The sequence below is a fragment of the Canis lupus genome, chromosome 4, assembly GCF_048164855.1.
Source record: "Canis lupus baileyi chromosome 4, mCanLup2.hap1, whole genome shotgun sequence".
In the NCBI taxonomy this organism is placed as follows: Eukaryota; Metazoa; Chordata; class Mammalia; order Carnivora; family Canidae; genus Canis; species Canis lupus.
Genome location: NC_132841.1, coordinates 63,150,595 through 63,176,801, shown reverse-complemented (window position 1 = coordinate 63,176,801; position 26,207 = coordinate 63,150,595). Strand labels below are relative to the sequence as shown.

Below are 26,207 nucleotides of genomic sequence, written 5' to 3'. Positions count from 1 at the left end.
AATTTATCACTCTACTATGTTTCACAAATGAGAAGAATTGGACTTTCTGATGTTTCACTTTGCCCTTTTTTTAAAACTTTTTTTAAAGATTTTATTTATTTATTCATGAGAGACACATTGAGAGAGAGAAAGAGAAGCAGAGACACAGGCAGAGGGAGAAGCACGCTCCATGCAGGAAGCCTGACATGGGACTCAATCCTGGGTCTCCAGGATCAGGCCTTGGGCTGAAGGCGGCGCTAAACCGCTGAGCCACCTAGGCTGCCCTCACTTTACCTTTTAGACTTAATTTGATCATAATCCAAAATAATTAAATTTAAGAATTTCAGTTCTTGGGGTACCTGGGTGGCTCAGTGGTTGAGTGTCTGCCTTAGGCTCGGGACCCTGGGTTCGAGTCCCACATCAGGCTCCCTACAGGGAGCCTGCTTCTCCCTCTGCCTATGTCTCTGCCTCTGTGTGTGTGTGTGTCTCTCATGAATAAAAAAAAATAAAAATCTTTAAAAAATAAAAAATAATTTTTTGCGTACAAATTTTATCCAAGGTACAAACTAGAATTTGTGGAGGTATTTCACTCTCTACTCTCCTTACAAATATCTTAGATGAGAATTCTAATAATAGAGTATGAGTGTTATATATTTTGTCCTTCAAACCTATGTTCTCACTTACCACCCCACCCCCACCCCATTTAAGGCTAAACAGGTGAAGTTATCCCTCTAGATACCAGTTTTATTCTTTTAGGCATTATGCCTGTAATTCAAGAAACTCTGCCTCTCAGAGAATAATGTGTGCCCCAAGCATAAACTATAATAAACTGAAACTCAATGGAGTTTCTAGAAGTCTCAGTCGACTAAGCATCCAACTCTTGATTTAGGCTTAGGTCATGATCTCAGGGTTGTGGGATTGAGCCCTGCGTGGAAACCTGAGTTGGGCTCTGCAATGGATACGGAGCCAGCTAGGAATTCACTCTCCCTCTACTCCTCCCCGCTCCCTCTCTTTAAAAAAGAAAAATTGCTTAAACTGAAACTCACTATGTATTTTTCCTGAAAAGCTAAATTTCTAAGTAAAAAATATATATATATGAAAGTTTTCAGTAATTACTATTAGTCACATAGTTTTAAAGAAAAATATAATAAATAACAACCCTTAAAGACTTAACCTATTTAGAATGAACTTAAGAGAATCAGATGTTTTTAACCTATTTTATGAAAGTCTGATTTTCATTTTCTAATGTGGACAAACCCTTCAAGCTTCCTCTCTCATCCAGTCCAGTCTCTCTGATTTTAGACAAATCTGGTATCAGCAGTCCTTAATTATCTAAATGAATCTTAGTTGAGTAATAAAGAGTTTTTCTTTCCCCTCAGGAGCCATAGTACACATATGTGATCTCTTCAGTTTCTTTCTGTCCCTTATTATAAGCCCATCCTATTGTGAGTTTCCTGCCCTCTAAATTCTCTAATTAATATCTTTCAAGATACATTAAGGTGAAGAAATGAGAAAATGAGAAATCAAGTCTTTTTCTTTTAAAGATTTTATGTATTCATGAGAGGCACACACACACACACACACACAGAGAGAGAGAGAGAGAGAGAGAGAGAGAGAGAGGCAGAGACACAGGCAGAGGGAGAAGCAGGCTCCATGCAGGGATCACAACGTGGGCTGAAGGCTGCGCTAAACTGCTGAGCCACCCGGGCTGCCCAAGAGAAATCAAGTCTTAATGAAGTGCTAATGTCATGATGAATTTCCTTCCCAAAGTCACTTTATCTTTGAAGAAGGTGAATGTGTAGGTGAGAAAATAAAGATAGCCAGACCAACATTTGGAAAGAAACAAAAGTACACAGAGTAGATAGGAAGAATATGGTTGAAAAAAAAAAAAGTTGCTAATGGTCTGTCTGAATGACCCTACACTGAATTGAACTTTAAGCAGACCATTCAGGATTCTTTTTTTTTTTTTTTTTTAATTTTTATTTTTTTTATTGGTGTTCAATTTACTAACATACAGAATAACACCCAGTGCCCGTCACCCATTCACTCCCACCGCCCGCCCTCCTCCCCTTCTACCACCCCTAGTTCGTTTCCCAGAGTTAGCAGTCTTTACGTTCTGTCTCCCTTTCTGATATTTCCCACACATTTCCATTCAGGATTCTGTACACTTGTGTGAGATAACGTTAATAATAAGATATTAAACTTTTTATGTTAGAGATTGTGCCTTATACATTTTGCTTCACTTACAAAATATAGCCTAGTTGTCCGTGTACAAATGTTTATTGGTGAGTTATTTAGAATTTTTCCTTAACCGTAACATAAATGTGGGCCAATTGAGTAGATATTTGTTGTGTCTAGCATTATTATGCTAAACTCTATGGGAGATATAAGACAAATACAAAACCTTATAATCTAGTAGAAGGTATTTATGAAATAATTGAAGATAATGCAAACTGGTGCAGCCACTCTGGGAAAAAGTATGGAGGTCCCTCAAAAAGCTAAAAATAGAACTACCCTCCAACCTGGGAATTTCTCTACTAGGTATTCGCCCAAAGGATACAAAAATACTGATTCAAAGGGGCACATGCTCTCCATCTGATGTTTGTAATAGCAACAGTCAATGAGAGCCAAATTATGGAAAGAGCCCGAATGTCCATCTATATATAGAGAGAGAGCCCAAATGTCCATATATATAATGGAATATTACTCAGCCATCAAAAGGAATGAAATCTTGCCATTTGCAACAACATGGATGGATCTAGAATATATTATGCTAAATGAAATTAGAGAAAGACAAATACCATATGATTTCACTAATATGTGGAATTTAAGAAATGAAACAGATGAACATAAGTGAAATTAAAAAAAAAAGAGAGAGAGAGAGAGGCAAACCATAAGAGCCTCTTAGAAACTATACCAAACAATCTGAAGGTTGCTGGAGGGGAGGTGGACAGGGAATGGGTTAAATGGGTGATGGTATTGAAGAAGGCACTTGTGATGAGTGCAACATTATATGTCAGTGATGAATCATTGAATTCTACTCCTGAAAATAGTGTTACACTATACATCAACTAAGATTTAAATAAAAACTTGAAATATTAAAAAAAAGAATAGTGCTAATCAGTATAATATAGACTATAGATTCAGTGAGAGTTAACAGAAAAAGGAATTTATTTTTGGCTCTTGAGCTGAATCTTGAAAGATATTCAATTGGGCAGCCCAGGTGGCTCAGCAGTTTAGTGCCGCCTTCAGCCCAGGGTGTGATCCTGAAGACCCGGGATTGTGTCCCACATCGGGCTCCCTGCATGGAGCCTGCTTCTCCCTCTGCCTGTGTCTCTGCCTCTCTCTCTCTCTCTCTCTCTCTCTCCCTCTCATGAATAAATAAATAAAATCTTTAAAAAAATAAAAAAATAAAAAGAATGAAAGGTATTTATTAAGAAGAAAAGAAGAATGCCATTCCAGCCTGGAAAGCCACATAAGCAAGGGCATAGATTTGAGAAGTGAGTGTGCTAGTAAGCAAATAGGACTGACACAGGAATGGTATAGGAGAAAACATAATGTCAGACCTTAGAACCAGACAAAGGAGCTCGGACCTAAGTCGAGGGCATTTAGAACCATTATAGGTCGTTTTTATGAACCTTAGTTTAGGGAATTACATAAAGATTGGATTAGAGAGAAAAAAGTACCTGAAAACTGGGGAATCGATAGGTAAACAAGAACAGCCATCTGATACTTAAGAAATGAGGTCCCAGGCTCGATTAGAGAGAACTTGAATGAAAGAAAAGTGTATCCATGATAAATTTATTTTTTTGAGGTTCTTTTTAAAATTTTATATATTTTTTTATTGGAGATCAATTTGCCAACATATAGCATAACACCCAGTGCTCATCCTGCCAAGTGCCCCCCTCAGTGCCCATCACCCAGTCACCCCAATCCCCCACCCACCTCCCCTTCCACTACCCTTGTTCATTTCCCAGAGTTAGGTGTCTCTCATGTTTTGTCATCCTCACTGATATTTTTACTCATTTTCTTTCCTTTCTCTTTATTCCCTTTCACTAATTTTTATATTCCCTAAATGAATGAGACCATATAATGTTTGTCTTTCTCTGATTGAGTTATTTCACTAAGCATAATACCCTCCAATTCCACCCACGTCTAAGCATATGGTGGGTATTTGTCGTTTCTAATGGCTGAGTAATATTCCATTGTATACATAGACCACATCTTCTTTATCCATTCATCTTTCGATGGACACCGAGGCTCCTTCCACAGTTTGGCTATTGTGGACATTGCTGCTAGATACATCGGGGTGCAGGTGTTCCGGCATTTCACTGCATCTGTATATTTGGGGTAAATCCCCAGCAGTGCAATTGCTGGGTCGTAGGGCAGATTTTTTTTTTTTAATTTATGATAGTCACACAGAGAGAGAGAGAGAGAGAGAGAGAGAGAGAGGCAGAGACACAGGCAGAGGGAGAAGCAGGCTCCATGCACCGGGAGCCCGTCGTGGGATTCGATCCCGGGTCTCCAGGATCACGCCCTGGGCCAAAGGCAGGCGCTAAACCACTGCGCCACCCAGGGATCCTGGCAGATCTATTTTTAACTCCAGGATAAATTTAGGTGAATCATTAAGGTTTAGTGGAAGTTTGGAAAGGCCAAATGGAGGTGTAGGAGGAGTCAAATACATTTTAAATTTTCTTTTTTTTTTTTTTTCCATTTCAAAATTTCTACATTGGATTTTTGGAAAATGGGTAGCCATTCAGAGACAAATTTACAGGAAAGGAAAATAAGTTTTACCAGGAAGTTTTTAAGTATGGTTTTAGACAGCTTGAGTAATGTCTGGATAGTTGGAAACCTGAAATGGAATACAGATAAAAGGGAGAAGTTAATACATTAGTGGAAATGTTTAGAGAGTGAGAACTGGTTTTGGTTTCCACTTGTAACCCTGTGCATTGCCCAGAAATTCGCACTAGGCCTTAAACATAAATAATATACATTCAAAGATTATTTGTTGGCTGAACAAATAATCTAGTTTAACTCCCTGTTATCATTAATGAAAAACATTTGTTCACTGTTGGTGGGAATGAAAATTGATGCAGCCACTTTGGAAAGGGGCAAGTATAGAGGTTCCTCAGAAAATTAAAACTAGAACCACCATATGATCTAGCATCCCATGTCTGGGTAAATATCCAAAGTAGTGGGAATCAGAATCTTGAAGAGATAGCTGCACTCCCATGTTCACTGCAACATTATTCACAATAAGCAAGACTTGAAAGCAATCTAAATGTCCACTGATGGATGAACAGATTTTAAAAATGGGTCACACACATACAATCAAATATTATCCAGCCTTAAAAAAAGAAGATCTTGCCATTTGAGACAACATGGATGAACCTGGAGGCCATTTTGCTGCATGAGATAAGCCAGATACAGAACCAATTCTACATGATCTCACTCATATAAGAAATCTAAAATAATCAAAGTCATAGAATGTAGAAAGTAGAGTGATGACTACCATGGGCTGGGGGAAGGGAAAACAAGGAAGTATTAATCAAAGGCTATAAAGCTTTAGTTATGCAAGTTGAATGAGTACTGGAGATTTACCATACAGCATAGTGCCTGTAGTTAACAATACTGTATTGTATATTTAAAAATTTACTAAGAAAGTAGATCTTATGTTAAGTGTTCTTATCATGAAGTAATAATAATGATAATAACTAAAGAGGTTTGGAGGAAACTTTTAGAGGCAACAGATAGGTTTATGGCATAGACTGTGGTGATGGTTTTACAGGTGCATGCTTGTCTCCAAACTCATCAAGTTGTATACATTGTGTACAACTTTTAATATCAATCATAATTCAATAAAGTATTTTTTGCTTTTTGTAAGTGACTTCCAAAGAGAAATGTTAACTACGCAGGACCAGAGCTGAAAATAGAAGTCATGTCTCTCCACTCTGTTACTTTTTTTCTTAATTAGAACTATGTTAAAAAATAAATGCTGATAACTGTCTTTGCAGCTTTCAACTTTACATATTAGTGTACATGTGAAAATTTGTGAGCATTTGAATGCATAAGGATATCAGATAATTTAATTCCATTTTGACATTCCATATTTATAATGATTTTATATAAAAGGTGTGAAAAGTCAGAACAGCAGAAGCAATGTGGCCAACTGAATTTAAAAGTAAGCAAACTGGGAAGCCTGGGTGGCTCAGCAGTTTAGCGCTGCCTTCAGCGCCTGGAGACCTGGGATCAAGTCCCACGTCAGGTTCCCTGTGTGGAACCTGCTTCTTCCTCTGCTATGTCTCTGCCTTTCTCTCTCTCTCTCTTTCTCTCTCTCTCTGTCTCTCATGAATAAATAAATAAAATCTTTAAAATAAATAAATAAATAAATAAATAAATAAATAAATAAATAAATGTAAGCAAACTACAAAAATCTAAACGTCCAAACCTTTAAAGATGGCATCATAGCAGCATATTGTTCTAAAGAGGTCCAGGCACTTGTAATGTAAAATAAATTTTATAAACATGTTTGGATATTCTGTGTTTATAAAATCAAATAGGATACAGACTTACTTTAAGAAATGGACTACGGAGTAATTGACATATCCGGGAGAACATGGATTTTGTTACTCAGTTTTTCTCCAGAGTTGGGCACCTTTATAAATCATATTTGCTACTCAGCTTTTGGAAACCCATCAACCTCAGATTTTTAAAAAATCACCCTGACCATACTACATCTTGGCTAAAGACTGCCTAAAGAAGTACTTGTTGGTCCACTACAAGTGCAATCTGTGCATTTGAAAAGGATTACTTTCATTCTTTGGGAAGAATTAGAAGTTAACAGAAAAGGTGGCCTTATGCCCCCCTTTACTTTTCAGAAGTTTACGGTGAAGTGCAACTTACTTTATATCTCTGGCTCAGAAACCACATGTTTTCTCAGGAGTACAACACATTATACCTCTGATTAAGATCAGCCGTTGTTCATTATGGCTAGCATGAGCTGAAATATCCAAGTAATTGCACTGTGGTTTGGAAAAATTCACAAAGAACACAATTAGTTTAGTAATTTTTCTTTGAAGAGAAGAAACTTAAATGTGCTCAGCATTACACAAGCTTTCCAGATTTAGTGGTAATCACCAGTATGGCAAAGTTTCTGCCAAATGGGAAAATATGAGATTCTCAAGGCTTTCCATTCTGCGGCTCCTTTGCCTCATTCTTTTTAATATGTGCATCAACCCTTTTAAAAAAAATATTTTTATTTACTTGTTCATGGGAGACACAGAGAGAGAGGCAGAGACACAGGCAGAGGGAGAAGCAGGCTTCCCGCAGGGAGCCTGATGTGAGACTCAATCCCAGGACCCTGGGATCACGATCTGAGCCAAAGGCAGACACTCAGCCACTGAGCCACCCAGGCGTCCCAGTGCATCAACCCTTTTAACTGCTGTTTCCCAAGCCAATCTTGGGGGCTTCAGTGACTTCAGTGGGCCTGCCTTTTGTAGGTTTCATGATGCAGATGCCTCCCTAGTCAATCCTCCACCTAATATATATATCAAAATATGTTGGCTTCACACCTTTTCCCTAGAGGATCCTGCTTTATGCCAAGTAAGGTTTACTAGCAAACTCATGTGATTGATGCTCTGTTTCCAATGATGTATGTTTTAAGTAAAGGCTATTCAAGCTTGGGGTAAAAAGACTTTTCAAAGGTTCTATCATATATTCTCTTACAATCTTAATATAATATTTATTTTCCATTGTGTATAATATCTTTTGAAGTTGAAATTTCCTCCTTACTAAACTTGTCATTTCTTTGGCTCACCTCATTTCCACCCCTATACCTTGCATGACTGAAAGCACTGAAGCTAATGGAGCCACTATAAAACTTCATTCTCCAAGACGACCAAACACTCCATTCATTAAAAAAAAAAAAAAAAAAAAAAAAAAAGGCTGGCGGGTGTACTTGGCATCTGATAATGACTTTGGCTTGGACATCAAAAAGAGTTAGGTGAAAAGAGTGTTCATGAAGTGATATAAATATGAGAAAACAATCTCTAGAAAAATATCTTTTATAGAGGAAAAAACATAAATACGAAGCAGAGAAGTAACAGACCAGCTACTCTTCAAATAAGTAAAATAATGGTCATAGTGACAAGAATGACTATTATGAATAGCAAACATTTCTCAGGTTACTAAATTTTATTATGACTGGAGCTTTTTTCCATGGAAAAGAACAGTATAGAATTAACTTTTAGAATGAGTGAATGAGAATCAGAATTAGTCATTTTAGAATGAATGTAGAGAGAATCATAATTAGCCATTATAGAATGAATGTAGAAAAAAATATTTCTTTCACCGTGATGATCTTGGAGTTCATCGGGTATTTCTCTAGAGATCAGTAATGAGATCTAGAAGATTCTTTAATCCTCTTAATCTGCACACAAATCATTGCAATAATGCCATCGAAAAAGCCAAAATCTAATAGAAATAAAATGTAATGAGGTAAAGGAAACTTGCATTACAATTTGAAACAACAATAACCCATAGTTCGTGACATAATGTGCCTTGGCTCTTCATAGTGACCCTGTGGGTTTAGGTAGATATGATTGTTACCATCCTCATTTTCTAGACAGGAAACTGGGACTCAGAGAATGAACTGCCAAAGGTTTAATACAGCAAGTATGCGTCAGGGCCAGGACGTGGAACACCAGCCTTCTGACTTTCAGCCAATTCTGTCCTGTAACAACAAGGATTCTCTGGAACCTTGACCTGTGGAAATGCCTCCTGTGTCACTCAAAGGCATATATAGCATTTGGTTTATGCAAAATATTCAGCCTCTAAGATGGGAAAAAAGACTTCACGATTAGGACCTTTTTAGCTGGTCACATGAGTCATGAATTCCCAGGACTGTCTTATTCAGATTCTTAGAGTATTAGATGCAATCATTAATTCATTCACTTAGTAAATACAGAATACCTATTTTGTTTCTGCCTATTTTGTTATAGGCATTAAGGGTATATGAGTGAAACAAAATAGATGAAAACTCCTGCTAATGTGAAGGTTGTATTTTACTGGGAAAGGAGAGAACAAAAAATAAATAAACGTAATAAACAGGTAGGTTATATCAAATGTCAGGATGTGATAAGTTTCTGAGAAAAAATAGAGCAAGATAATGGGGATTGAGAATGCTGGAGATTCCTGAAATTCCATAAACACTATGCTGATACTTTTCTAGGATCTTGTTATTTTTATGCAACTTGGGAAAAGTGAGACCTACTCAGATTAAGTGGTAAATATATGTACTTTCAGAGCTGCAAGCTTGATGTCAAAACAAATAGCTCCTAGGAAAATACACAAAATCATCTTAGATCATATTCCTGCTAACTGATTCTTTACCACTCATCACAACTCTCATGCTCCCTGTCTTGACCCTGGCCTGCTAAACTACCACTTTCTGAGCTCTCACACCTCAGGGCTTACTTATCCAGAATACACATTAGGCCATGGTTCCAGTTGCTATTTCAGGTTATTTCCAGTGATCACCATACAGTAGGGGTTTCTATTGCCCTAGAAATCAAATATAAACTACAGAGCCTTTCCTTTAAAGTCTGCTGTGTGCCACTCAACCTTCCTGCTCCAATTTACAGAAGCTCTACACTGTGTTCCCAACACCTGTACCGCCTCATCATCCTCATTTTCAGCACTTGCTCTTCTGTTTCCACTTTTTTCCTAGGATATCCACTATCTCTCTTCTCTCCTGTTTTAGAATTCACAATAACTTTACTATTAACATGCCATTCAGAACTTACTTTTCATCAATTATCCTAAATTCTCCCCAGTTAGTGGTACATGTTTTCTAAACTAATGAGTATTCTTCTACACACTTACAATTGGTCTATTTGGATGATGGAATCTTAAAATTGGAAGGATCTTTGGAGGCCTAGCTCACATCTACAGCAGTAACAACCTCCAAAACATCCCTGACCTCATTTTGGACTGAGGGCTGCCTCACTGGCCTATGTATGCCCTGTCGGATTATATCTTCATTAAATCTCCACAAGCCCACCACTCAACTGCCTCTCTACCTAAATCTCATGAGATGACTATTGATACTATTTTCAAAGAAGGAAGGAAGGAAGTTGAGAAAGGAAAGAGGGGAGGAACAGGGGCAGGCAGAGGGAGGGGCCCTAGATGAAAACTTTATCCTCCCTTCTTGTTTCAGTTAGCTCTTGATATATAGCAAATCATCTCAAAATCTAGTGAGTCAAAACAGTATTTTTTATTATTTCTCAAGATTTTGAGGGTTGGATTGGTGTTCCCCTGCTACATGGGGAACTGCACGAATACTCATCTGGTACCTCACTTGAGGCTGGAGGGTCTAAGATAGTTTAACTCACATGCCTGGCAGTTCATGCAGTTGGCTCAGCATTGCTTCTCCTCCACGTGGCCTGTCGTCTTCCATCAGGCTAGATTGGGCTACATCACAGCATGTGATCTCAGATTTCCAAAAAGGATGAAATGGAATCTGTAATGCTTTTTTTTTTTAATTTTTGAAGCATAGTTGACATACAATGTTACATTAGCTCCAGGTGTACAGTGTATTGATTTGACAATTCTACACATTACTCAAGCCTCAGGAGTCACAGTGCCATTTCTGCTGCCTTCTATTTATCAATTAAGTCCCAGTTTCAACAGGAGGAAAAACAGATTTTGCCTTGGTGAAGGACATTGAAGGACAAGTTCACATTACAAAGAATGCAAAAAATTCCAAAGCATCTACTACAGTTTCTAACCTCTGTAAACTGGGTCATCCAGATTAAGGAATCAGCCTAGGGAATCAGTGGCCTTTCCTCATGTCTAAGGCAAATTTGTCCTTCTCGATCCATCCCGTCGATCAGCTCATGGGTTCTACTCTCTCTTCTGTATAATATTTACCTTTCTCTTGTTACTAGTTCTTTCTTAACATCATTTATCCAATACAGATGCTTTCCATAATAAATTTAAACTTACCTCAAACCGTTAATGGTTTGCCTGAAAAAAACAAAAGGCCCACACGCAATGCCATGGCCCATCTCCTTCATTCTTAGCCAAACTTATATATATACACATATATATATATATATATATTTTACTACCTTTCTGTAAACTATCTTAACTATAATATCTATAAGTATTTACTTATTTATTTATTTATTGAAGTTCGATTTGCAAACATACAGTATGCAGTGCTCATCCTGTCAAGTGCCCTCCTCAGTGCCTGTCACCCAATTACCCCATCCCCCTGCCTGCCTCCCAAACTTCTTGAAGTCTGCTCATGGCTCCCATTTTTTTATATTCTTCCCTCTTTGGCTTTTGAGATACTACTGTTTCCTGATTCTCTCTCCTTCTTTGGACACTCCTACCAGTTTTCTTCCTTTGCTCATTAAAATCTTAAGTGTTACTTTTTCCTTCAGCTCTCTTCTTACTTTGTACCTTCTTCAGGCAGTAGTATTTACTCTTAGGGCCTTAGCCATGCTTGAAGCATGCTCATATATGTTCCACATGGTTTCTGAGATGATCAGCAGCAAGGCTGAGCCCAGAGGCCTACCGAAGTAACCCATTATCAGTGCACTCTATTGGCCTTTCTTCCATCCCTCTATCACTTTTCCCACCTCCACATTTGTGCGTGCTTGAAATTGCCTCCCCTAAATCTACCTGCAACCAAAGTTCTTGTCTAGGGTCTGCTTTTGGGGAAACCCAAACTAAGACAGCTTATATTCTATTTGTAGAATTGGTTCTCCCTTCCTCTCCACTTCTTAAATTCAGATCCTCCTCTCTCATCTAGGTCTAGAAACTGTTACCTTCACTCTCTGAGTCTAATTTGCCCCTTTCCCCAATTTATTCGTGACACTGCAAGAAAATAAGTTTCATAAAGCATTTGATCATATCATATCCCTCTTTAAAAGCATTGGTGGTTCTCGACTCTCCCCTCCCTAAAAATCTGAAATTCTTATATTGGACTATAGGAAAATTCATAATCTGGACCCTGTTTAGCTTGACAGGCTCGATTTCTACTCCAGCTACCCTGAGCTACTTGAACTTATTAAAAGAGTTGTTTCTTCTTGCTTCTTAGACCTTGGTGAAGTTGCACCAAGTTCTGACCTGTTTGGTATTATAATAGTCCTTTTATAGTTCTGCTTCCCCCCTAAGTTTTAAGCCACCTAAAAAAATTGTGGTTTATTCATTTCATATTCCCAGGGCCTGCTGTACATGCTGGGCTTGTAGAATGTTCTTACTAAACATTAATCAATCTATCCAGCCTCCACTTAAATACTTTCCATAATAGTAGGCTCACTACCTTTCTGTAAACTATCTTAACTATAGAACCAATTTAATCAATCACAGTACAAAATTCTTCGAAAACGTTGAGGAAAGAATAATAACCATAAATTCCTTAATATAATTTGTTTTTTGATGAACTCTCATTTAATCTAAGTTTTGCATAGATATACTGGTTCTGTTTTACAAATGAAGAAACTAAGGCAGAGGGTAAGTAACTTGTCCTAAATCATACAACTAAGTAAGTGACAAAACCGTGATTTGAATGCATGAAGTCTGGCTCCAAAGTTCATGTTATATTTGATGGAAAGAATTAAATTACTTAGTATAAAAAGCACTTAGGACAGTATATGGCATAAGGTATAGATTTAATAAGTGCCAGCTATTATTGTCATTGCCATTATGATGAGTACATTCAATATAATTTGGTATCGTTCACTTTGAATTGTCATAGGTTTTCACTAAATGAGGGAGATTTTTGTTTGAATTAGATCATAAATAATTTTTAATACCACCATCCAATCGTATTAACTATTGTTTTTTATGACTGCAATATTCTTTTTTTTTTACTGCAATATTCTATAGAATGGCCCTGCAATAATTAGTTCTTGCTGTTGACTATATTTCTTTTAATTTTTCATATTATATATAACACTATGGGCATTATTTTTATGCATTAAGCTTTTTCTCTTAAATTAGGCCTTTTTTTTTAGGATGGATTTCCAGAAATAAGAGTTATGTATTAAAAAGTCTAAACATTTTTATGGTTATTTATGCATATCAAAAATGGCTTTACAAGGGCATTATGTCATAGCTATGTTTTAGGGAGTCTGTTCAACAATTCAATACTTGTAATTGTTATAAAACCTTCACATTAATACTAGCTTTACCCAAAGAATTTACACAAAATAAATCCCATCCCTTTTCAATAAGACAGATTTTCAGACAGATTTTTGACAGATTTTCAAATATTTAGATTTTTAAAATTTTCTTTCTTTTTTAAATATTTTACTTAAATACAATTTTATATATATATTTTTTAATATATGCCTTCAACACCTTCATTCCAATGGAACCTCTCAGCGTCATTCAGATTTTTTTCTTTTTCTAAACATCCCCAACTTTCCCTCAAGCATCTCTGGTCTGACAAAAGTATCAGGTGCTTAACCATCTGAGTCATAATTCCTAAATACATTCCGTTGTGCCTATGTCCCTCTTAATTTGGAGATTACAGACATGGCCTGTAGTGCAGAGCACACAGGGTCACTTTCCTTGACCAGGGCATCTCTTTCCAGCAGTGCAGCCTAAGGACACATTAGCATTTTATGTACTAAAAAACACTGTTGGCTCATGTTTACTTGCTATCAGCAAATCCCCCATGTCTTTTTTTACATGAACTCCTATTAAGTCAGGTTGCCCACATCCTGATGTCAGTAATAGTATTCAAATAGAAGTTTTTTTTTTTACATAGGTCCATATTAAATTTTAACTGGTTTATTAAGTTTCTTGTTCCAGAATGTTGAGATACTTCTGATTTCCCAAATATATTGATTAATTTGATACATTCCTTTATGCTTTCTGCGTCTTCACAAAAGTCATAAACAAAGATATAGGCTAAGACAATCCCAATAAGTACAGTCTTATGGTACAAAATTCAAGTCCTTTGGTTGACAGTAATCAGCATCTTTGTATATAAGTTTTCAGCCAGCAGTAAATCAGTAGCTGTGAATCCACCCAAATGCCTTAACACTCAACCACATTCATCCACCTTATTCCCAAAGATATCACAGGGGACCTTGTTAAATGGCTTCCTAGGACTAAAATAAGTCATGACTATATTTTTCATTAATTATTATTAAACTCATTCTATAATTCTGTCTAAAAAGACATTAAGTGATTTTAACCTGGGTCTCATGAATATCCCTATTTTCTAAGTGCTTACAAACTAGTCTATACTAAGATTAAATCTTATGATAATAAAATGTTTATGTTTGCTAACTTTTCTATGCAATTATCAGTTCCTCATAGGAAAAAATCATTTATACTTCCATGTGTTTTGTAAACTAACACAGCAGGCTTAACCAATAATTATTATTTCAGCCCCCAAGTAAAAAATATAATAAAGAAATGTTTAATACAATAAATAAAATATTCTGAAATCCTCTATATATTTTATGGCTCTTTAATGCAAATCAATCTGCAATTTGAAGATACTCAGCTTATTTTGAATAACATTCCATTACTAACAGAGAGGGACTGTCTGATGATGTCTACTGTTATTGCCTTAGAACTAGTCATAAAATAACTAAAATAAAATGTTTCCTTTTCTTCAAAAGTGTTAATTGAGTTATTTAACTTCCAGGGTGCTAATTGGTTCCCCTTTAGTTGGTCAACCCAAGAACAAAACTGGAGATGTCTATAAGTGTCCAGTTGGGAGAGGCAAACCATTACCTTGCATAAAGTTGGATCTACCAGGTATGTAAAATCAAAATGTTAAAGTCTAATCCTAAATTATACCCAGTATTCTCATTAAAAATAAATCTTAACTCAAAAAAATATTACAAGAATCTATAAACATTCTTCAGTTCTTACCATCCATGTTCACATAAAATAACATTTTGATTCTGTCTGCCCTTTATTTGCTTCAGAATTCAGGATAAAATATCCATAGATTTAGAAATAAAAAACCTTTCCAAATAACCCCACCCATTACATTGCCTCCACAAAATTTAACTGTTTATTTTTTTTTAAAGAATTTACCACAGGAGGGATCCCTGGGTGGCGCAGCGGTTTGGTGCCTGCCTTTGGCCCAGGGCGCGATCCTGGAGACCCGGGATCGAATCCCATATCAGGCTCCCGGTGCATGGAGCCTGCTTCTCCCTCGGCCTATGTCTCTGCCTCTCTCTCTCTCTCTCTCTCTCTCTCTCTCTCTGCGACTATCATAAATAAATAAAAATTAAAAAAAAAAGAATTTACCACAGGAATTGTAATACAAGAATTCTTTTAAAGAGAATAGCACAAGGTAAACTTTGATAGAAATGAATCTGTTTGATAGAAATATCACTAATATTAGAATATGACTAGAAAATTCCTACTAGAACTATCCAATAATTAGAATCCTATTGGTCTTCTATACAGTATTAAATACCATTAAATTAACATATACTTTATAGGTTTATTTCAAATGTATTTTTCAGTTCTCTGTTTTTCAATTTCCTATTTGTTTATTATGAACATTTTTCCTTTATGTTTATGGGCATAGTTACAATAGCTGCTTTAATATCCTTGCCTGATAATTACAACATCTGGAGTATCTCAGCATCACTTTCCATTTATTACCTTTCTCTTGAGGTTGAGTCACATTTTCCTGTTTTATCTTGTGTTTAGTAATTTTGGATTGTATCCTGGATTATACTTTTGAGTTACAAGCATGAAGATTCTAGATCTTTTATGTGTCTTTGAATAGTCTTAACTTTTTGTTTTAGGAGACAGTTTACTTGGCTGAACTCAATTTCCAAACTTCAGTAGGAAGCAGTTAAAATCTCTATTCACTTCTTCTGGTTGTAGCTGAGCTGTTTGAAGTTTACTCTGCACATATACAGTTCAAGTCCTTCAGATATTTGGACAGAATATACATGTATATGTTAGAACTCTCTTTTTGTGGCTCTACTTTCCAAGATATACCCCCTCACTTTGTAGATGCTATCATTACCCCAATTTCTATCCTTTGTTTCTTTAGAACAGTTAAGACTTTGAGTTTTATTTCAAATTTAGCCACTGATGAAGGCCCTCCCTTGGGAGAAAACAAACATGTAGACAGGAAATTCACCCAATACTAATCTCCTCTTACAAGTACAGACTTTCCCCGTGCCCCCAGTTTCTGTTTTTGGTTGCTTTCTAGGGTCTTCAGATGGTTGTTTCATTTTTTTCTCCTTTCCCTAGAGTTATGGTTGTTATTTGCAAAAGACTTGCTCTGATAGGAGCTACTCTTTCATTATTGGAAACTTTAATAGCATTTTAACATTAGCAAGGAGATTTTTAACTATACCAACAACAGTGAAGTTTCTTCTGCTATAGTCCCTAGTGTCCCAAGAATGCTCATTCTGGATCAACCCTAGTACAAAAAATCTAATCCAGATTATTCAAGACCAGTGTAGATAATAGCCCAGTTCCAGGTGCTTTCAAGGAAAACCAGACTAAATCTGGGACCAAGACCATTGCTCAAACTAGGAAGGCAGCATGACCATTCAGGAATCTCTGCTTCCATTCCCCACTTTAAGCTATAGATGGTCTTAAGGTAGGAAAAACTTCTGGGCATGAACAGTGAGATAAATCTTTGAACCTGAGATTTGCCACTTTCAAATATTTTATCACTCTGCTAAGCAGAGTTTAGAAGATTTGGATTTTTCCTGTCCAATCTTTTTTTGCTCTTTCCAATATAAATAACTAGAACTTCTTGCCAATTTTGCCAGGTTGGCATGCTTCAAGACCCAGTGTTCCTACCTGGAATATCAAGTGGCGTCCCTTCATTGTATTTCTTATATCCAAACTTCCTGACCACTGCTCAGTCTTCCTCCAGTTTTCTTTGTTAGCCTCATGATGTCCCCATGATGGTGAAAATAATGGTCAAAAACGTATATTTGAGAAGGTTTTTTTTTTTTTCCTGCTCTACTGCTCATTTTCCCTCCTATCAGAAATCATCTTTTATTATTGGCCACTTATAACATATAGATATAACATGCAAGGTATGTGTGTAAGTTTACATTATACCTATAATATTATGAGAGTAAATGTTTTGTTTTAGTTAGAAAAAATGTGTGAAAGGCTATCCCACATTCTCTCATTGCCCCAATAGTTCTGCATTCTTTTACAGTTCAGCAAAACTATTTGAGACAGTTATCCAGACAAAGTTTCTGGGACATAAGCCAAGTTTTCAGCCTTAGCTTATTCATTATATCCTTTAATAATACTTTGAAGACTATTTAGTTGAATCATAGGAAGAATGTGCTATGATATGAGCAAAGCAAATAGAATGTCTTAATGAGAAGACACTTAATTTTACTTCATTTTCCACCCTTATAAAGTTTTGTTCTATTTTTAGTTAATACATCAATTCCCAATGTCACGGAAGTAAAGGAGAACATGACATTTGGATCAACTTTAGTCACCAACCCAAATGGAGGGTTTCTGGTAAGAAAGCAAAGAGTTGATTAATGAACCAGGAATGCTATCATTATGTCTTTATAAAATCTGTTCTATAATTTTTAATCTTATGGTTTTTAATTTTTTAAAAGGCATGTGGCCCCTTATATGCATATAGATGTGGACATTTGCATTACACAACTGGAATCTGTTCTGATGTCAGCCCCACATTTCAAGTCGTGAACTCCATTGCTCCTGTACGAGGTACACATTTTATGCAATGTTCTTACATGTTTGAAAAGTGTAAGCAATGAATGAGACATATGTATACACAGGAGCATACCAAAAAGCTTGAAGTATTGTGTCAGCTACCAGCATTACCAATTTAGGTAAATGTTTGCTTTGCCAATATATAACCAAACCGTACTGCTATTTTTGGAGTTGATATTAGTGTAAATAACCTTTAACAGAGTCTTGTTTAAACATCATCACTAAAGCTGTCACATTGTTTTTATTTAAAGAGTGAGTCTCTTTGAAGAGAGTAATCTCATTTGAAGTACACATAGAATGAGAATAGTTACATAAAATTCATATTGAGAAAATTTCCAAAGATAACTCATACAATGTCGATTAAAATTAAGTAGAGATGAGTTTTACTTGATAAGAATTTCAAACCAATTGCTATGGAATGCAACAGTATTTATCACCTTTATTTTTCTAAAACTGTTTTCTGATTATAAAAGCAATGTGTCCACTATGTGGACTATCAGCTTATCTTTTAAAACGAGCTTATTTCAGCCATGAAGACACTTCATACACCTTCGTACTGTCTAAAAAGATAAATTCAAATGTGCGCAATTGACTCCTTTTATTATAGAATGCAGTACCCAGCTGGACATAGTCATAGTGCTGGATGGCTCCAACAGTATTTACCCTTGGGAAAGTGTTACAGCTTTTTTAAATGACCTTCTTGAAAGAATGGATATTGGTCCCAAACAGACACAGGTATGTCACTAAGCATTTTGATTTCTGTTGTTCTAAAGATAAAAATGCATAGATTTTTAATAATAAAAATATTCTGAAAATAAACTAACCAATAAAGCTAATATTCAGGATGAATGTTATATTCTATATCCCTGCTTTTCTCCTGATGAAAAAGACATTACTGGAAGATCCTGTTATTTTCTAAATAGAAAATATTATGAAAGCTGCCATTTCTAATGCTCTTGGAAAATATCCCCTACAAATCTCTGTAAAATCATAATTGATTCTTACTTATAAGGTAACTGTAGCCACCTCTGATAATATCAGAGAAGGGTTTCAGAATCTGTGGAAACTAATCTCACAACCCAAAGAACACCTAACATTACAATCTCCTTTCTCATATTATACAGAGTAAATTTGTGAGTGACCACAAAATAGCACTTAAAATCCATTTTTTTCTCATATTTAAGAATTTCTTTTTCTTAATGAGGTTTCACTTCATTTAATGGCAATAAAGGCGATGTGTTTAGAAATAGGTACTCATGGGGAGAAATTTCTAAAAAAACAACTATTCGACTTAACTGTAGCTAAAACATGGGGCATGTGCTCAACTTGTTCTGCTGCAATTTTGATGTTTCTATCCACTAGAACTGTAATTAATTTTCTATTTCTATAGTGAAAGTCCTAATAGAGGAGCTATTCTCCCAGCCACCAGCAGAACTCTAGCCTGCGGGGTGAGATATATGGAGTCCTAGGTCTTTCTTAAAAGGAACAATTACTCTATTCAGAGGAATGGGCTCAACCCTTAGGGTGCAGATGCTACTAGCAAATGCGAGGGAAATGAACATGCTCTGAGGCAGAAGAGTCAGGTCACATTTACTCAGTTCCAGGACCCCATTCCACAGAGGAGAAAATTTCAGAATGCAACCCTGCACACAGTCATTTGTGATATCTGCTGATTTCACCGGAGACAATCTTCTTCGTAGGGAGAAGCTCCCTAAATGGGTGAATTTTTCTGTCACATTTTGCCTGTATAATTCATTGTGGAATCTAGTCATACTTCTTAATTCATTTACTCAAATATTTTTCCTGAGGGTTTACAGTGTACCAGGCTCTGTGCTAGGGCTGGGATAATTGTAGACAATATGACAGACACCGCCACTGCCCTCATAGGGCTTCTGATAATGAGATGTTTCTCCAAAAGTAGCTCACAGAATTTCTTTTTCCAAATCCCTGAGGTGCTTGTGCGATGCCCCAGATTTTCAGAATCAGAGTTTCTCAAGGTAGAGCTATAGAGCCTACATTTTAAGTAAGCAAGCTACACGATTCTTAAACATGGTAAAGTTTCAGAAACACAGGACTAATGCATTATTATATAATGATGTGTATGTGTGTCTGCTGCATCTCTAGATACAGACTTTGTATCACCTTTTTAATCCTTTTTAGTAGCCAGCCAGTGCTTTGACATGACATAGTGGGCCCTTAATAAGACTCTGTGGAATAAATGTGTATGTCATAATTGATGCTTTTTAAAATCTTTCTCTGATAGGTGGACACTTAATGAGACACTATTTCTACAACTGGCATTTTAATATTCTTTTAAGTATATTACTTTATACTCTGGGCTTTAGTGTTTAGTATTTTCTAATCTTTTTCTATTTTGGCTTAAGTTGTATTCATGACTATTTTGTAAGTAATTCTCTAAATGAAATGGATCAGAAAGGACATATTTACTAAACCATCAATTTTGCTAAACTGTATTTAACAGGGTTTTAAATGTTTACATGCGTAACATGTAACATTTAAACAAGTTAAATGTAACGCATTTAAACTCCCTTTAAAATTTGACCTTCTTTGGATTCAGAAAGGAAATTTATTCATAGAAATTTTGGAAAAATACTTCCTCTTCAAAGAAAATGTGTATGGTTGTCTTTCATGTGGTATTACAGTAATTCTCTCCAAAAACATAAACAATTTATTTTAACAACCATTTTTTTCCCTGACTGGTTGTAACATAATTTAAATAAGTTTGGTTTTTTTGTCTTTTTCTTTTTGCTTGTTTTCAATTAGAGCACCCAGTTCTGCCCTAAGATTGGCAGAATTTCCTTCTGGAATTTTTCCTCCCAAGTATTTATCCTTGCTGCCTTCATTCCTGAAAGGGGGATATATAAACATAAATTGTGAGAGAGACTACAGATAGGAAGCTAAGAGCTGGATGGGGAACTCTTAGAGTCCTCAACCACATCAAGGGCATAAAGGTATTAAGAATGGAGTTAAGAGGATTTATGAAGATTTCTCTGTAAAAAGAGCCTAGTGAGAAAGGCTTCAGTGGGATCATACAGTGAGCTTGGTGTGTCCACTGAAGTTGGGACACACAGTTGACTAGAGTCTGACTCCTGCCCGAAATACCTAACCGGCCAGATAACAGCTAACCAGCTCCTGACAGGCAATCAGATGAGAGGAAGCCACAGTCGAATTGGCCTGCAGGCCCAGGGTCAGTCGTCAGTACAAAGAATGTGTATGTTTATGAATTATCACAGAATCATGCTAGGTCCTGTCCATGGACTTCCCTTAAGGTGAGCAGAGGCTTCTGCACAGAAAGTCAGAAGACATCCCTGATATCCAGGGACAGCAATAGTGAAATGTATTCACCCAGACAAGGTTGCAGGTAAAGGGACATCTGCAGAGAATCCACAAGAAGGCTGTTAGCACTGGATCCATCTCAAGATAGCACCAGTCAAGTAAGAATTCCTGTATCCTTTATTCATCTTCCCTCCCCCTGTCCCTGTGGAGGTCAGAAACTACAGTTAACAAGCAAGGGAAGATAAGAAGATAAGTAAAGAAACAAAGAAAGAAACAACTAGTTGTTCCCCTTTCTCAACTGCATGCTTCTCACCCACTGTAAGCCTTACTTAGTAAGGGAAGGAGAGAAGATTTAACTGTAAATCAACTTTGATATTTTGTCTTCTTGATTTTGTTTTAATTTAAGTTGAACCCCATGAAATTGTTGCTGTATGATAATTTTGTTGACCTACAAATACAGCAGTTTCTGTGGTACAACCTAAATTCAAATACATTTGACCCTAGGACAATGTGAAGGTTAGAGACAATGACTTTCTGAAGAGTTAAAAATCTGCATATAACTTTTGATTCCCTGAGAACTTAACTACTCATAGCCTGCTGTTGACTGGAAGCCCTTCCAATAACATAAGCAGTGGATTATCATATATTGTATATGTTATACATGTTATATACCGTATTCTTACAATAAAGTAATCTAGAAAAAAGAAAAGGTTATTAGTAAAATCATAAGCAAGAGAAAACACATCTGTATACTACATTGTATTTACCAAGAAAAAAAAAAAAAAGTCATGTTATCAGTGGACTGACCCACACAGTTCAAATTTGTGTTGCCTAAAGGTCAATTTTATTGGTCTCTCTTTTTTTTAACAGATCTTTCAAAACAAAGAATAAGACCTTTATCTTTCTATCCAAGGGGAATGGAAAAACTTCACCCTAAATAAGTTTTGAAGAGATCATTGGGCCCCCAAAAATTTACATTATGACTATACCTCATGAGTTCTTGTTTACTATATTAATTACAGTTATACACCTAGTAACAACAAGTAAAAATCGAATATGATGGCCTATTCTCTGCAGTCGTAGATTTGTCATTCAGTAACTGCACGTATTGGAAGATAGTTGCAAAGATGTGAGAGTAACTATCAACACAACAAAGAAAAAACCTTCGAAAGGAAGGAAGCGGGGAAGGAAGGAAAACAAAAAAGCTTGCATTAAGAATGAACTTGTGATGAGCACAGAATGATGTATAGAAATGTTGAATCACACCATATTATACATCTGAAACTACTATAACACTGTATGTTAATTAAGTGGAACTAAAATTTAAAAAACTTTAAAAAAATAAGTTTTCTGTATGACAATTAGTATACATTAAGAGAATGCAACACAATTACAAAAAGATCAACTCCAAATAGTTATTCAAAATTTCTTCCATGTTCCTGTGTGGTCCCATTAAGACTTTTGAAAACATAGTGAAAAAATTTTTGTAAACCATTTTTTTTACCCAAGACAGAGTAAAGGCTGTAAAATTGCCTTTTAAAAAAACCACCTATAAAAAAAAACCTGAAACACTCTGAGCTTGCCATAAAAGATATGATGGTATAAACATTATGGAGGTCTTATTGATCCTCAATACCTAAACATAACATTGCTTTTAATAATAAATGAGAATGATATAAATATGCCAAATACAAGTGCATTACCCTAAATAAAACCAGTAAATTGTGAGGCTTGATATAAAAGTGAAATATACTAATGGAACAATGTCTAGATTGTTGCTATCAAGAGTGTAGAATAACATTAAACCAGCCAAAATGAAAGAGAGAAATTAATTAAATTTTAGGAATATTATTTATCTTTCTTTTTACTGCACATTTTATGGTTATTTCCCTAGAAGCCTTAAATATTAGGCCCGATTCATTGTTTTGAAGTCTGAAAAGAAGCCTGACTGCACCTTGCAGCCATATCCTTGTCAATCAGGCTATAGTTTCTGACAGTGGTGTTGTGAATGAGGTGAATCTTCTCTATCAATAGCTACCCGTTCTCCATTTTCCCCCCTTCCTCCATCCATAACTCACCTGAGTTATCCTTCCAAGGTAAAGTTCAGACCATAGCATTTCCCTGGATAAGAGAAATCTCCTATCTTTGTCTGCTGAATAAGATCCAAGCTCTCCAGGGGACTATGTGGCATTTGTCACCTGGCACCAGTCATTCCCACTGCCCCCTGCCTCCCTGGTGCCCTAGCCTCCCCTGGCCTTCCCTGAACACATCATCTGTGTCTGCATGAGCCCCCCTGCCCAGAGTGCCCTTCTCTACCCCAGGCCCTAGGTGCTAGGTATACTTCATAGACTTAACCTCCAATGTCAGTTGTTCTGGCACTTTCCATGATCTTTCCACCCCTGCTTCCCATGAACAGTTCTTTCCCTTCCCATGTTTCCATACCTTTTGCTCACCCTTCACTTATTGCTCTCATCATTGGTAGCACTACTTTTTGTATCACATATCTGCCTCTCCTAGCAGACTATGAACTCTACTTTGACAGCATTGTACCTTAATCCTTTTATTTATGGGATACAATTTAGAGTTTTATGTCTTTCCAACCACAGAGGAGATGAATTATTTGGTTTGGAAAAATGTCATTACTGGGATTTTTCTCCTTGTGTTAAAAATCATTGTTGTGGGGCACCTGGGTGGCTCAGTGGTTGAGTGTCTGCTTTTGGCTCAGGTTGTGATCCCGGAGTCCTGGGATCGAATCCTGCATTGGGTTCTCTGCAGCAGGCCTGCTTCTCCTTCTGCCTATTGTCTCTGTCTCTCTCTGTGTGTCTCTCATGAATAAATTTAAAAAAATAAAATCTTTAAAAAAATCATTGTTGTAATAACCTCCTTCTTTCACTCTACTTCATGAAATCATTGAGTTAGAAGTATGTGTTTGTGGGACTCCCCCGAGACATCCCCTTCACATTAGGTTTCAGGCTTTGCAGGTGTTCCCTCCCTGGCTCCATTCACCTCTCTTCCTGATTTTTCCCATAGTCTTCTCTTTCCTCAGAACTTTACTTTCACTCTCCTATCCTTGCATTTTTGAATTTGGATCAGCTTCATTGCAGCAGTATCTAAGAGGGCAGTTAAATATATCCCTTTCCCGGGACCTATATTTATCATCATTTAACTTTATATTTCTGAGGACTCATTTCATCTGAAAGCCAGGCTCATCTATGTCCCTCTCCATAGTGACAAAAGGTTAAGCCTGGTTTCAGCTAACATTGCATCAGAATGACCCATGCTGACAGTTCAATTGGACTGCAATCTATATTATTACCACATTCATACTCTGACTTCTAATTACATTAGAAGCACATTATAGGGTAGGGCTTTTGTACCACAGTTTGGTAAAAGGAAATATAAAACTGGCCAGACACAAAGCCTGAGCTCTTTTCACGTTAAGCAATTGTGCATCTTACACAGAAAACTTCATTATTTTATAATAGCTATTTTGCATATTTCTCTTTCTTAAACTTCTTTGTCATGCTGTTGCGACTTGAAGTTTCATGAGAGAAAAATCAGAATGCCTTCCTTTCGGTGATTTCTTTTCTATTTCTCACATTCACTTTCCTTCTCTTTCTTCTCTATTCCCCAGAAGAAATGAAACCGCTTAGATAACTAATTCATTGTAATTTGGCAGATACATATGAAATATCTTACTGATCAAGTATTATGCTAGATGTCATGGGCAATTTAAAAATTACAAAAACTAAAACTTTGTCCCTGAACCTAAAAGACTTCCAACTTAGAAATGAAGTAAAATCTTATATTTGGATAACTGCAGTACATGATATTGTATCATGAATATATCAAAGGTGAATGAGGCAAAAACAATTAATTGATATTTACAAGTAGGTAAGTCAGTATTATAAGGCAATTTTGTCCAAACTGTGTTGCTTGAGATGTTGAATATGTTTCTCCCAAAAAATATTCCCTTAAATAAGAATAAAATATACCAGGTCTTCCAATTCATGATTCACAATGCATGCTGTCATATTAGAGATTCTGAGAGCACTTTCATTTTTTAAAAAAGATGTATTTATTATTTTAGAGAGGAGGGGATGGGCCTGAGGGAAAGAGAGAATCTCAAGCAGACTCCCAGCTGAGTGTAGAGCGCAAAGCAGGGCTCAATCTCACAGCCCCCAAATCAGGACCCAGCTGAAATCAAGAGTCCATCACCCAACTGACTGAGCCACCCAGGTGCCCCTCTGAGAGCACTTTCAAGAGAATTTGCTTATGAGAAGAAGTAGAGCAAATAAGGACAAGAGTAACAAAAAAACCTTGGTCTTTTGCATTTGAAATTTGTAGCTTTTTTCTTTTATCTTTTTCTTTTTTAGTTAATATAAATAGCAGTGGGAGAAAAAAAGGCAGACAGAAGAGATAAAGGCAGAAAGACAGAGAGGATGTGGAAGGGGGTCCCGCTGTAAAGATAAATGTTAACTTTGTGTTATTCATCATTTTCCAAGATTACTTGACCATGGAACTCTTTAAAAATCATACCTAGTAACACACAAAAGGATGATAGTACTCCCTAGGAAAGGAGTAAGGGAATATTAGTTTGTGGCTTAGCTGAAGAAGGATTATAAATCTCATGTTTAAATGGCGGGTTTGAATAAGTGTTACAAACCTCTGGCTCATGTAAAAGAATCCTCAGGCATTTGTGTTCCTGATTTATGCCATAGCCTGAATCTTAGTTCTCTTTGGCCTTAGAATATAATTACATACCTATATCTTTTGTTCTACTTACTCAGGAAGTACAAACTGTATCTTTCTAGAAAGTAAAGGCTTCCTTTCCAGTTGCCTCTGAAAAGTGACTGAAGTTCTACTTGTGATTCATCTATCCCTTGTGAGTGTTGTTACTATCTTCCTGTACTGTGTTACGGATGCCATAAGCTACTCTTTTTTCATTTTCTTTTAAAGAGAACCTACATCTAACCTGTTGCTTCTTTTAGCTGTCATCCCTGTCTGTTTATTTCCATTCAGCAAACATGCCGAGAACTTATCCATCTCTATTACTCCTCAACAGTGTTCTACTTAATTTCTACCCTCTGGATCTTGTATCATTCCAACAATGGAAGCAACTGGCTGCTTCAAGTCACATATGATGATTATTGGCTGTTTTTATTTTTCTCAGTTCCTAGAATGATTTCAATTCCTCCTCATTTTTG

The 26,207-nt window shown here is 36.4% G+C and overlaps 1 protein-coding gene across 1 annotated transcript in view; it reads left to right on the top strand.

The window, feature by feature from the left end:
* Positions 1-26,207, top strand: part of ITGA1 (integrin subunit alpha 1) — a 158,718-nt gene that overhangs the window by 54,104 nt on the left and 78,407 nt on the right. Inside the window, exons 3-6 of the mRNA XM_072824649.1 lie at positions 14,654-14,766; positions 17,393-17,481; positions 17,586-17,697; positions 18,311-18,438. Of these exons, the coding sequence (XP_072680750.1) occupies positions 14,654-14,766; positions 17,393-17,481; positions 17,586-17,697; positions 18,311-18,438 (442 nt within the window). The remainder of the gene's footprint in view (positions 1-14,653; positions 14,767-17,392; positions 17,482-17,585; positions 17,698-18,310; positions 18,439-26,207) is intronic.